Source organism: Nyctibius grandis, chromosome 16 (genome assembly GCF_013368605.1).
Source record: "Nyctibius grandis isolate bNycGra1 chromosome 16, bNycGra1.pri, whole genome shotgun sequence".
NCBI classification, from domain to species: domain Eukaryota; kingdom Metazoa; phylum Chordata; class Aves; order Nyctibiiformes; family Nyctibiidae; genus Nyctibius; species Nyctibius grandis.
In genome coordinates this window covers 10,458,809-10,472,529 of record NC_090673.1, presented here as the reverse complement: position 1 = coordinate 10,472,529, position 13,721 = coordinate 10,458,809, and the positions used below count along the sequence as shown (strand labels likewise).

The 13,721-nt window shown below is 39.3% G+C and overlaps 1 protein-coding gene across 1 annotated transcript in view; it reads left to right on the top strand.

The window, feature by feature from the left end:
* CDK5RAP2 (CDK5 regulatory subunit associated protein 2) overlaps positions 1-13,721 on the top strand; it is an 86,419-nt gene that overhangs the window by 45,195 nt on the left and 27,503 nt on the right. The window contains 5 exon segments of the mRNA XM_068413882.1: positions 2,638-3,103; positions 6,332-6,599; positions 8,030-8,146; positions 10,311-10,911; positions 12,900-13,132. Coding sequence (XP_068269983.1) covers positions 2,638-3,103; positions 6,332-6,599; positions 8,030-8,146; positions 10,311-10,911; positions 12,900-13,132 — 1,685 coding nt within the window.

The window sequence follows — 13,721 nt, the reverse complement described above, 5'->3', positions numbered from 1 at the left end:
CTTTGCTGGAGATCATTCTCGTTTTCCTTCCCTAGTTCTCTCCACACTGTAATGACTATGTATAGCATTACAGGACATGTTTTAGCACCCATCAGTGCTGCACCTTCAGCTAGCCAGAGTGGTTTCTGGAGAGCAATGGGAGTGACCTTCCGTAGACGTGCTCAGCAGTGCTGGTAGCAGAACATCCTGGGGAATTACACAAGTCAAATCCCGTTTTCTGTGTTCAGCATGCACTGCACTTGGCTTTACTCAAGCAATTCTGTACTTTTACATTACTATTTAAAGCTCTCTAACATGCATAAATAGTTGTCAAAGCACTAGTTAGTGGTAAATGAGGAAATACTACTATCTTAGAAGACGAATAGGTAACATTGCTTTATTTGTTAAATTTACTTAAATGTCTGCTAATGAGTGATTCCAGCACCATCATCTTTTCCACTCTAGTGTGTAATCTTTTCTATGTTCAAGTATAAATGACCAGATTGACTGGTGATGAGCCTGTACTTTGCATAACTTAACTCTCAGTAATGACATTAGATGCAAGAGAAAGAGATAAAGCGCCTTGTTCTACCATTTCAAATCCTAGCTATACAAATGCAGTTGTTTTAAATGCTGGTTTATATGTTTAGTGGCACAAACAGCTCTCTATTGGGTGCATGAAATCATCTGTAGAATTTGAGGACTTGCTTATGCTTTAAATGTCTCTTGTTTGGCTTCAGTTTCACTTGAAACATTGCTTTCCAAACTCTTGTCCGTGGACCACTAGTTATCTGTGGGGCAGTTTGGTGGTCTGTAGTGAGATGGTTTTGCAGGCTTTTGGCTGCTTTCTCAGTTCCCATCTTCCCTGTTACATTAGAAACATGAAGGGATAGATTTTCAGAAAAACTCAACATCTAGAGTCACAGAATCACAGAATCAACCAGGTTGGAAGAGACCTCAGGGATCATCGAGTCCAACTGTTGCCCCTACACCACCCTGTCAACTAGACCATGGCACTAAGGGCCATGTCCAGTCTTTTCTTAAACACCTCCAGAGATGGTGACTCCACCACCTCCCTGGGCAGCCCCTTCCAATGTCTAATAACCCTTTCTGAAAAGAAATTCTTCCTAATGTCCAACCTGAAGCTTGAGGCTGTGTCCTCTTGTCCTATCGCTAGTTGCCCGGGAGAAGAGGCCGACTCCCACTTCACTACAACCTCCCTTCAGGTAGGTGTAGACTGCACTAAGGTCACCTCTGAGCCTCCTCTTCTCCAGGCTAAACAACCCCAGCTCCCTCAGCCGTTCCTCGTAGGTCAGACCCTCCAGACCCTTCCCCAGTTTGGTCGCCCTCCTCTGCACTCGCTCCAACACCTCAACATCTTTCTTGAAGTGCGGGACCCAGAACTGGACACAGTACTCAAGGTGTGGCCTCACCAGTGCCGAGTACAGAGGGACGATCACTTCCCCAGACCGGCTGGCTACACTATTCCTAATAGAGGCCAGGACACCATTGGCCTTCTTGGCCACCTGGGCATACTGCTGGCTCATGTTTAGCCGGCTGTCGATCAGCACCCCCAGGTCTCTTTCCGCCGGGCCGCTTTCTAACCACTCTTCCCCAGCCTGTAGCGCTGCAGGGGGTTGTTGTGGCCAAAGTGTAAGACCCGGCACTTGTTCTTGTTGAACCTCATGCCGTTGGTCTCGGCCCATCTATCTAACCTGCCCAGATCCCTCTGTAGGGCCTTCCTACCCTCCAGCAGATCGACACTCCCACCCAGCTTGGTGTCATCTGCAAATTTGCTGAGGGTGCACTCAATGCCTACGTCTAGATCATCTATAGAGATATTGAACAGCACCGGCCCCAGAACTGAGCCCTGGGGAACACCGCTAGTGACCGGCCGCCAGTTGGACTTTGCCCCATTCACCACCACTCTCTGGGCTCGGCCATCCAGCCAGTTTTTAACCCATCGAAGAGTCCACCCATCCAAGCCCCGGGCAGCCAGTTTGTCTAGGAGGATGCTGTGGGAGACAGTGTCAAATGCCTTACTGAAGTCTAGATAGATACATCCACAGCCCTGCCCTCATCTACTAAGTGGGTCACTTGGTCATAGAAGGAGACCAGGTTGTCTCCTGTGACAACAGGAGTGACAACAATGTCTCTCCCATAGAAGGAGACCAGGTTGTCTCCTGTGACAACAGGAGTGACAACAATGTGTCTCCCATAGAAGGAGACCAGGTTGTCTCCTGTCAGGAGACAGGAGTCTCCTGTGTTATTGGTAGAATTTTATTTTTAAGGTAGTTCAATCAGAGAGTAATCTCTCTTGAAAATCCATTCGTATTTCTTACATTGCTGTGTTACTTACGCAATTGATTTAGTTACCAGAGGTTTAGTATCTGTTCACAAATGGAGAGAGAGGCAGTAGAGCATCTATGGTCATAAATAGGAGTAAAGCATTGATGAGATAATTTATGATATAACTCATGTTGTGAAAAGGTTTCAAAAACTCTCTTTGTTAGTGAGTAATTCATTAGTGAGTAAAAGGGAATCTCCTAGGAATTCAAATATGTCAAGACACTGTAAAAGAAGTTCTTAGAAGGTATTCTTGTTTGCTTAAATAAAAATCAAAATTCCTGCCCTTTCTTTCCTCTTTCCTGAGTATAGCGGAGAAGAACAAAAGAAAATGGTAAATGAACTGTTAGATCATCTGAACACAACTGAGGAAGAATGTTCAATTGAAGATATAGAAAAAAAGGATGAAAAACATCTTAGGCAAATGATTATTCAGCTAAAAGCTGAACTCAAACATTTCAAGCAGGTCAATAAATTCTTAAAGCAGCAAGTAGAATTGAAATCAACTTTTGATGGGAAAGAGAAGCTTTATCCAGATGCAATGCCACAGATTAATAAGGATATTGAGTTGTTGAAAGTGGAATTGAAAGATGCAGCTACACAAACAATGACTTTAGAGAGTAATGTCATGAGATTCAAGCATAAAGGCAAAAAAGCAGCCTCAGAAGAAAACCCAAAATATTCAAGATTAAATGCAGAAAGAGAACATCAGCAAGAAAATGTGCATAAGAAGGGTGAACAGCATGAAAGGTTCTTTTTTACAAGGAGAACAAATGAAGTAAGTTTATTTAAGATTCTCTTTTTGGTACTTAGGGAATAAATGTATAAAAGAGAAAAATATGTTTCATTTCTAACATTAAATCTTGCCTTTGTGTAATTTTTAAAATTAGAAAAAGAGATGTAAGCCAAATATATTCTAGATAATTGTTCTTAATGTTCAGGGCTTTTCATCACATACTTCGGTGTGCTTCAGAACATTAATTAATTGAATTTCAGTCCTCACTGGGACCAGATACTAGTAAATATTATAGCTTTTGGAAAAAGAGTTTATAGCATAATGGCCTGATTCTGTACTAACTTATATCTCCGCGTAGGTGTTCATAACGTGCAGAACCAGAGCGTTCTGAACTGATGGTTTATTAAGTCTAAACGGCAAATGTGTTCTAGAAAATTGAAGACTTGCACCATGTCCGAGAGCGTGCTGGTGAAGAGTTAATGGTAGATTTCAACAAACTCGAATCTTAATTTTAGGCTTTTATTAACGTCTTATTGTCTTGCTTTTAGAGAAGTATGACCAGTAGTACTCTCTAAGGCACTTCTTCATATTTGTTTGGAACCTAAGTGCACAGAATCTGGTTTGTGAGTACAGATGTAATTCGCTTGTGCCGGATAAGTTTTCAAGTCTTTTTTTATGCAGGCAGTCTCTGATCCCAAACAAAGAGGTGGGAAAACAGTTGTCTACTAAAGAGTTCATGTGTGTTGTTTCAGTAGCAGTTGTAGAAGCGAAGTTGAAAACTCTTTGAAGATCTTGGCTCTTGCAGAACCGACAAAGGAGAGTCTTGCTTTTGATTTTGTGCACTGCTAATAGAGAATGATGTGGCACCTTCTGCAAAGAGTGGTTCCCATGACTTTAGTGATCAAGAGATTTCTGTGTGCTAGCAGTTGGGAGCAACTCATTTTTATTCTGGCTTGTTTTTGTTGGATTCATTTTTCTGAAGGGAGGGGCTTGTAAACCAAGAGGTGTTGGTAAGACTCGGTTCTCTACAGGCATAAACATTTCAGTATAGTTTGGGCTTTTAAGGAAAAGATTTTAGCATGCATGGTTGGTCCCTGGCAAACACCCTAGAAAATTCATGCCAGTCTTAGCAATAGGTTATGATACCCCTGAAAAGTTAAAGCCTAAGTAACTCACAAAAACTATGTCTTGTTTCACCAAACAATTTACGTGTAATCAAAATCTATCAGAGTATCTTCAGGTACGTTCTTAGTCTTTGTAAGCTTTCCTTATTGGCAGTAAATTTTCTACCTTTAAAAAAAATTATGTTTGGGGAGGAAAGAGGATAATAATGGAAATGTTCTTGTGCTGTTGTTAATGTTCTTAGTCTATTAGGTGTTTGGTCAGTTGTGTTTGGCAGGTTGGCTGCTGTGGTAGCTGTTCCTGCATCGCTGGGATGCCTTGGCGAGGCTGAGACAGAAAGGAGGGGATGTGCTTTCTCATGGGTTTGGGTTGGTGCTCTCCAGGGCAGCTGACTCCAGGAACACATGGAGAGATGAGGGCAGCTGGAAGTCAGGCAGAGTGCAGATGGGTGGTGGAGGGGGAAGGGTTTTGAGATCCTAGCTGGTCTGTTGATGAAGATCTGGTTGTGATGGCTTGCTTAAAAGCACTAATGATGTCTTTGAGTTGCTGCTTTTGCCTCTCAGGAACAAAGGACAATCTCTCTGAAGGCGAGTAAAGGCCTGTCTGCCCTCCGCGGGGAATACCTAGAGCTCTTGCTGCAATTCTGATCACAGAAATCTCGTTTTTTCAAGTTCCTGTTTTCGCTGAGTCTCAGTGTACTGTTTTGATTCATCATTTTCCTGATTCCTCTCTAGTTTAATCAGTTGCAACCTCAATGCAATCCCCGAGTCAGTTGCTTTAAAAGCTTTCTTATTTGGATTAATGCAGTGTGTCTTTTGCTTCTGAATGGCTTTTATAAATAATTTCATGTAGCCAGCTGACCTGGACTTTGGGTAATCTGGGTGACTTATATGTCTGTACAACAGCCCTGAGACAGCTGGAAATTGTTCCATGTTATTAGTGCAGTTTAGTAAAACTAGCAGGAAGTTCATCCCGCCTGGATTTATTTTTCAGCCTCCAACTGATATTGTATTCATATATGTACAAAAGGAATTGAGTATGTCATTAGGAAAATGGAACTTGCTTTTTATTATTTTAAATTGTGTAAAGAGTATAATTGCTAAGAAATGAATGTGGAGAGGTATTTCAGAATACATTGGGTGGTAAAAGAAATTAGGGGACTTACGACACTGGTGGAGCAAATGAACAGCAAAAAAATATACTAAATCTATCTGAACATGCCATTATTGATTTTTATTATTATTACACACAATTCCGTAACTCTCATCAACATATGGCATGTTTTTATCTTTTTGGAGGTAGCAGTAGTTTCTGCTCTGTAGTTTAAACAAGGACGCATTTATTTTATGCAGAGTCTTCAAAAGGTGAAAGGCTAAAATGTAGTGACTTAAGAAATTTAACGTCTCCCCCCGACTCCAGTGACGGAGTGTCTGTTACAGTAGGTGAAGGGAATCCTGCGGAAGCAATTTATAGAGTGTATGGGTGCAGAAGCTGTTCTTGTTCATAAAGGATTTCTCTATGGCAGAATAAATTTCCTCTGTGGCTGATGTAAAGCTATGTTGATTTTCTCGAAGGTATGGAAGTGGGCTGGTATGAAGTAGGGCCTGTTGGGTGGAGATAAAAGGAAGAAAGGAAAACAGGTTCAGGAATTTGTGAAAAATTAGGAAGATCCTCAATTAAAAAATAAAAAGGATTTATGGGAAACAGTTACTGGGCTGTCAGACATTTATGATATAAATGAGGAGAGTGGGAAGTAGCAGTTAGAGAGGTTAGTTTGGGCAAGAAGCTATTTTCTTAGGGCATACAAATTCAGAGTTAAGTAATACACCTACTGATTAAAAGCCTTTGCTAGTCACTGGTCAATTTGCTGTCTTGCTTCATGAGCTGGAAGCCGTTCACTGTGTGGCTGTGGATGCATCAGCAGCAGTTACTTACGGAAAATTGAACCAGTGGGATAGGGATTTTTTTCTCTCTGAATGTTTGTTTTTCATGTTCAAGGGTATTGTGATCTTATTTCAAAACTAATGTGACAGCTGACTGATCTTACAGGAAAACTTTTATTTTTCCTGGAATGTTTATTGATATTTCTTCTACTTGACTGTTACATGTGTGCTACCAACTCCCCGTTTTATTCCCTGCCTTTTTCAGACTGATTCTACTTACCTGCTCAAGAAATCCCGTCTGCCCGTTCTCGTAAAATCATCCAGACCATTAGGAAACGTGCCTCCGTACTCCTGTATGCAGAAGTCAGATTCCAAACTGCAGCGTCGTACCAAGGCACCTTCTGAAGGTCTGAAAGCCTGTGAACTACAAACCAAACAATTTCAGCCACAAACAAACGGAGAGTTATTATTGAATGAGTCTGTAACTGAAAACCTTCAGGAAGAACCTGCACAGAAAAGCACATCAGGGAGAGGTAAATAAAGAGCAGAGATAATGACTTGTAATACTGCTTGAAAATAGTGGCTTCTTTTCTTGTAGAAGAAAGTAAAACCAGATCATTTTTACATATGTACAATGCTGCTTAATCTTACGATTTTCTTGGGTAGGCAAATGCGTGTAGATCTTGAAAAACACCTTTTTTTTTTTTTCTTTTATCTTTGCCGCTAGAATGTGAAACAGCTTTATATGGAATAAAAAGTGCTATGTATACATGGCATAAAGTATATAATAAATGGCAGTTTCACAGGGTGCCCGCACATGCACACATACACGTCAATGTTCAGGTAAATGAAAAATTTCCTTTATAGGATGCCAAGTCTAATGAAAACTCTCTGTAACGGAGACAGGAGAGTATAAAAATACTGTATTTGTTTATGCTGCATAAGTAAGTTTTTCCAATATTCCACTGATCAGTCAAGTCATCTGTGTCTTGTTTCCAGTGTGGCTGGGTTAATTTAAACTCAGTTGTTGACACAGTGTCTGGATCAGCAAAGTATGAGAAATTGTAAGGCAGAGAACAATAGGTGTTATAGAAAGATTTGGAGTGGTAAAAAAAAAAAGAATTAAAAATGCACTTAGCAGATTAAAAACTGAGTAGAGATGTGAAGGATGGGTGAGGGAGAGAGGAGGTGTGAATATAAGAAATAAGATTCAATCAAGTAGCAAGGGAGCCACTGTCAAATGCAGAGCTCGCAGAGACTGTTGTTAATGATGACGTTGTTATGGTAAGGGGCAGATACGGCACAACTTTATTGTAAATACTTAAACTGATAGGACTAAGCAATTAATTTCGGTAGGTGCAAAATCCATGGAGAATGCTGAGAAGGGCGGTACCTTTGAATTGGATCCTGAAATGAATCAGAACCTGTCAGGACTGCAGCCCTGTGGGTTCCTTTCCACACTGATTTCCTTACCCTGGATAACAGTTGTACTGCACGCTTAGTAATTCTGGGACTTGGTGCAATGGGAGGTTGCAGAAGATTAGTTTGTGGTCAGTGCTCGTATTGGAGAAACTTTTTAGCCTTTTCTCTGAGCTTAACATACAACATTTAAAAATTAACTGTTAGTTACAGAGGGGACTTGCAAATGTTTATCTTCATTTGTTGGTAGGAAGCCTTTGCTGTTCCCATTCTTAGTAGTTATCCTTACAAATAGTTCAAGTGTTTTAAAAATATGTGCAAACACTCTTTCATACGACCAGTAATGTTTGTATTACATTTTCAATAGCTGTTCTTCCTTAGCTGATTTTCCTGTTCCAAATTGTCAGAGAACCAGGTTTGGATTTGTGGGGTGGGGTTTTTTTTGTGTTGGTGTGTTTCGTTTGGTTGGTTTTTAACTATCCCCACTTATTTTTTTTCCAGTCACTTACTGACTTCTGTTTTACATTCCCCCACTATTCTCCAGTTGACTCATTGCTCAAACTGGATAATAGTGAGGTGCAGGTGGGGCTGCAAGGTATTGATCTGGGTACAGGGCACAAGAATGAACATGCGATGGACAAGAATCAGCAAAACTATCAAGGTAGAGCATTTATATGGTATAGTATTAAAAAAAAAAGGAAATTTTAAAACTCTGGTTTCTTCTGAATTGTGCAGAATTGTAAATTACTGCAGGTAATTGTCTCCCTTGCCATTATTTGTGGGTTTTAAATCTTGTTTTCTTAGCTAGTATGGATTAATTGCTCTAAGAATCCAAGTTGGTCTTTTAAGGGTTATGCTTTCGGAAGGGCCACAGGGATTTATGAGTCTGGTTTCCAGTAAAAATAATGAGTTGTGTGCCTAACTCTGATCTCTATTGCTGATGTCCTCACTTCTGAACTCTTCTCTGAATTAAATGTTTGTTACTTATTGCTTCTGCATCTGGTTATGAACTATTGGAATGAAGCAATTGAATGACAGAATTTTGCTTATCTGAATTATTTGAAAGCATTCAACTAGGTTGAAACCTAATGGAATCGTTTAATGAAAATGTAAATAGCCTTAATCCTGTGTGTTACGTGTTCCTGCATCATCCATTAGTCTTTCTTGGGAGGGCTTGAATAACCTGGTCAACATGTTGTATACAGAGTACAGAGGATAAGACCAATTTTGTAATCCTTTGTCACATCATTAATTTTATTTGTATAAGTAGTTTCATTGAAGCCTGTTGGTTTGCAGGATCGTGCTCTATGTGTGCCCTTTATGTGTGTGGACACACATATGTACAGAGGGCTTATTAGTTCTCCTTTAATTAAAGCACAGTGTTTCATTAAAAACTATAACCAGTATTCTAAGCAGAAATATTTCTTCCCTAATACCTGTTTTTATTTCCTGTTTTTATCTGGAATGTTTGCATGAAAACAGGATTACAGAGTTTAAGAGTTCATCTAGTATCTGTTTTTTTTCCATCTCAGTCCGCAACCTTCTTTGACATCTGTGTTACTGCAGCAACCAACTGGCAGAGAAGGAGGAGCAGCTAATGAACTCAAGTGTTGCATTCCCTTAGTCAATGTGTTTTCTTGAATTCATACACGGGCATTTTCTTGGAAGCATTTCTGTCCTGTGGTTCTGTCACCTTTCGGATGACACACATAATGGTGTGCAGCAGCCTGTGTACCGCGGAGATCATCCAGCCTTCACTTCAAATATGTTGCTCTTCCACTATCACAGCTTCATTTTTTTTCTGGCTTTTAGGTTATATTTGTTTTTATTCTCTTGTGCTTGGGCTTGACTTGGGCCTTCATACACAGCTGCCCCGAGATTTTGTATTGATTTAGAGCTTGAACCTGGGCATTCGAATTCTCCATGGAAACCAATTTGAAAGTATTAAGACCTCTGCAAGATCAATGAATGGCTCCCGAAAGGGAGGTGCTAATTCGTAGTGATCTTTTGCAGAACTAATAGAAAGCAAAAATTTAATTTACTGGTAACCACAAAATAACCATTTTCTTAGATACTTACAACATACAGCCCTCAACATACACAGAAGTATAAACACAGAATATATGTAGGAATATATAGCTTTTATTGGTCTGAGTTTGGGGTGGTTGCATTACTTACGAATGGCAAAGTCAACTAAGGGATGTGATGTGCATGCCAAATGAGTGCCAGTAAAACCTTTAACACTGAACATTTTTATGGATTTTGTTTAGAACACAGTTTAAGAAGAAGTTATTAAAGCCCCTTTTTCAAATTTTACTATTTTGTTGATTATCTTTTAAAAATTCCACTGACTTTATGCTCCAGTTGGTTTTGTGTAGATTTTTGAAGTGAGGAGAAAAAGAATATTTAATTAGAACTTTTAGGAAGAACCATTTAACGTCATAGAGTCTACTTTTAAATCTCAGTGCCTTACGTTTGAGGTTATCAGCTTTGTGGCTGGAAGGGTCTGGGCTTCGTCGGTGTCTGTTTGAGGACTGCATATAGCAGTAGTAATGTTCAGTCATTTGGGAAAACAAAGTGGGTGTATTTTGAGTATTGTTTATTTGAAAGGTGATACGAGGTTTGAAATATTTGATGTGCAAGTTGAATGAATGGGCAAAACATAAAAGAGGGCAAAGGTCCAAAACTAACATTGTATAGTTTGTAATTATTCTGCATTTTTATTCCGTTATTATAGAAGTAAATGAATTCATTCTAGTGCTGTTAAGAACAGAATGTCAGATAAAGAAATATTAATATTCACACGCAAGCCTCCTGTTTTTCAGAAATGCAAAATCATCATAACATTAACAACGTGAATATCCAGCGTTCATTAAAAGAGATAAATGAAGAGTTTTATTCTGTGGAACATGAGGACATTGACTCAGCCACCGCATATTCAGGTTCCGAGTGCCTGCGTTCTCTCAAATTGAGTGTAACAAGTACAGATGCACTTGATGACTGTGAAGTCATAGATGATACAGAAGAATTGAAGCAAAGAATTAAGAATATGAAAACTGAGCTTGAAAAGTACAAAATGTTCGTGCTTCACTTACAGACCTCTGACCGGCTGTTATCCAGTGGTATTTCCAATGTAGTTTTGAGTGACACAGCCTTGCCCTTGGAAGGACGTGTTACACAAGTGCAAGATGCAGCTATGCAAGAAATCAAAATATTTTCTGGTGTATGTCAGCTGATGGATTACGAGGTCCACGCTGAAAATAGGAATTCAGAGTCTTCAAAAGCATCTGGTACACGGACAGCACAAAACCTTAAGGAACTACTCTCAGCAAATGAGGCAGGACTTGAAAAAGAGCAACTTGCAAATATGCATCTTGATGAAGTGTATCATGTTCAGAACAAACTGAGAGAAACATCACCATCCAAGTGAGTAAAGCTATTACTGTTTCAGGTTCCTTTTTGTAAACAGCAGTGCCAAATAACATAGGAAGGCAATACGAAGATAATTTTATTCACATAGGAGCATATTGTTATAGTAAAGGCTAAATTTTGCTAACATAAAACAACTGAAACATTTATTTAAGAGAGGCCTTGAAGCACAAAACAGTATTTCTCTTACAACAGAACTGCTCCTGATAAGCTGAAATCCTCTGTGCGATTCTGTGCCAGACACCGGTGTCTCTCCTCACACCTCAGGTCCCCAGCTCTCTGCTGCAAGACATCCTCTCTTGAGTAAACTCAGATCTCCCCAGGTTACTCTGTGAGATGGGCTGACCTCTGCAGTCAGAGTGTTACAGTTTTGCATCACTTGTTTTTTTTTTTCACATGACAAGTGTAAGAAAATGGAACATCCCATTTAAGATAGAAATGTTTCCGTGGGCAGTTGGCTGGCAGATACATGCTGGCCCTTCTGTCTGTGTGACCAGACTTTATGTATAAAATAAGAAGGTTACATTCTAGTTATAATTTGTTTTGCAGTTGAGTGCCATAATGCCTTCCTTTGAAGGATGTGAACGTAGATATATATATATAAATTAATGAAGGATGTTTTACAGCATAAGCTCATAAGCTGGAAAATCATTTATGGGAGGCAGGACAGTATCAGTCTTGGTTTTTGTATGATAAGACTGGAGGCAGCATTTTGGCTGGTGTGTACAAATCACAGACATAGAATGGGGTCCCATAAGATCAAAACTTTTTTAACTTCCCTTTGCCCATTTTTTCCCCCTCTAATATTGTTATTGTCCTGAGGGCCTGCAGAATGGCAGGAAGTATAACAAAGATATTGGGCCTTTTGGCTTTCTGCAGAATGCTTGAGGAGAAATATTTGGAGACGCTGAGCAACCATCAACATGGACTACTGTATATCTCTTAGTATTACTCTCATAAAATACAATCGTGCTACATAATACATGTAAATTTACATACCTTGAAAATATACCTCATCCATTTTACAAAGGAAAATCTAACTGTAAATTAGGGAATGAGACAGTATGGGTCGCTGTAAAGTTTTTATGGCCACTGTCTAGGACAACTGCATGTCACAAGTGACAGACCCAAAAATGAGTTATACGTCTCTTCCTATACAAATGACAATAAAAATTCTATTAACAACCCACACCATCATAGATTTTGTTTGTGCCCCATATTTTGTTTGATTCCCTGCATCTTTTCAGATCCTCTCCCTTTTTCTCTCTACTAATGTATGATTCTGTACAAAGAATTCTACCCGTGGTACAGGCAGTGGCAGTATAAAGGGGATGTCTATATTTGCAAGTGCAGAATAAATTCACTTGATCTGAGTTGAAATTTATATCCTGGCTTGTGGAGTACAAGAGTTTGGACACTACAGTGGTTGTCATGGTCATGTCTCTGGTAATAAACATACAGAGACGTGCAGAATTTTCAGACTGGGTGAAGCCATCAGCTCAGAAAGTCCAATATTGTGCTCCTGGCAGGAAATAAGGGAAGTTTCAGAAGAAGGAACAGCTCCATCTGTTCTTCCATAATGAATTAAGAAGAAAAAAAAACCAAACAAACCACAAAAAACCAACCAGTCAGGAAAAATATGTGTATTCTTAAAAACTCTTTTCATATATTCACTCTTATTTTGGCACCTTTGCATGCCATCCAAGTTATTTCCAAGCAGACAAACAAGTCATCACTTTAGTTTCTGCCCATCTTACAAATGAAGCAGTTAAGTGAAGGATAATAACCCACCAGTTATGCCCGTAAATACAAACCTCAACAGTTAGAGACAATACATTTCTCATTGTGGCTGTAAAAGCATTTTAAAAGAAAATTGAGCCACATAAAATTATAGCTTAGGAATATAAGTTTAATTCGCTTTTTATTTATATTTAGATGTTATTTATGGTCAGAAAATTACTTTAAAGATAATTTCATTTTCTCAGATATGATTCAATAGTTCATTCACAAGCTCGAGAACTCTCCGTTCAACGCCAACAAATTAAAGAGATCTGCAGTGGTTGTGTCGCTTACCATCAACATCTGGTGAGCCTTATTAAAGCTTTTGAGGAACTGCTTCAAGCCAGTGATGTGGATTATTATGTTGCTGAAGGCTTCCGTGAGCAACTGAATCAAAGTGTGCTGTTGTTTGAGAAGCTAGAAAGGAAATTCCTGTGTGGTAAGTAGCAGTGTTTTGTGCTTATTGTCTGAGATATATTAACGTTCTCGAAATTTCAAGGTTTTTTTTTTTTCTTTTTAGTGAAAAGGAAGCCTTACTTCCTCTTGGTTGCTTTTAAACGATTTACAGGAGGACTGTCTTGGAAAAGAAAATTTTAGAGCTCCAACAAGACTGCATTTTACTTTTGTAGTTGTCCTCTGTATTGACAGCTTCCATTTTGAGCTGTTTATCTTAGCACATGCATATTTGAACTGTTCAAAATATAGTGGTTATAGTTTAGTAAAAGTTTAGTTACAAGTAGGCTTCAGGATTTTCTATTTCAGGAAACAGCGCAGATGACTTTGTTGAGCCTGAGCACCGGATATCTCCGTTGAAGGGTTCTCGTGGGCATGGTTCACAGTTGGTTTTTAACACAATCTGTGTTAACTAAAAAGAAAAAATTACAGGTTCCTGAAGTTTTTCCCCTAAAGTGCAGTCGCTTGCAAGAAGGGTAAATGCAGGGCAGATATCTGGGCTGTGCTTTTAGACTGAAAGAAGAAATTATCATATAGTAGTCCATCTAGGCAATTTTCTATGGCCAGTGCTTTTA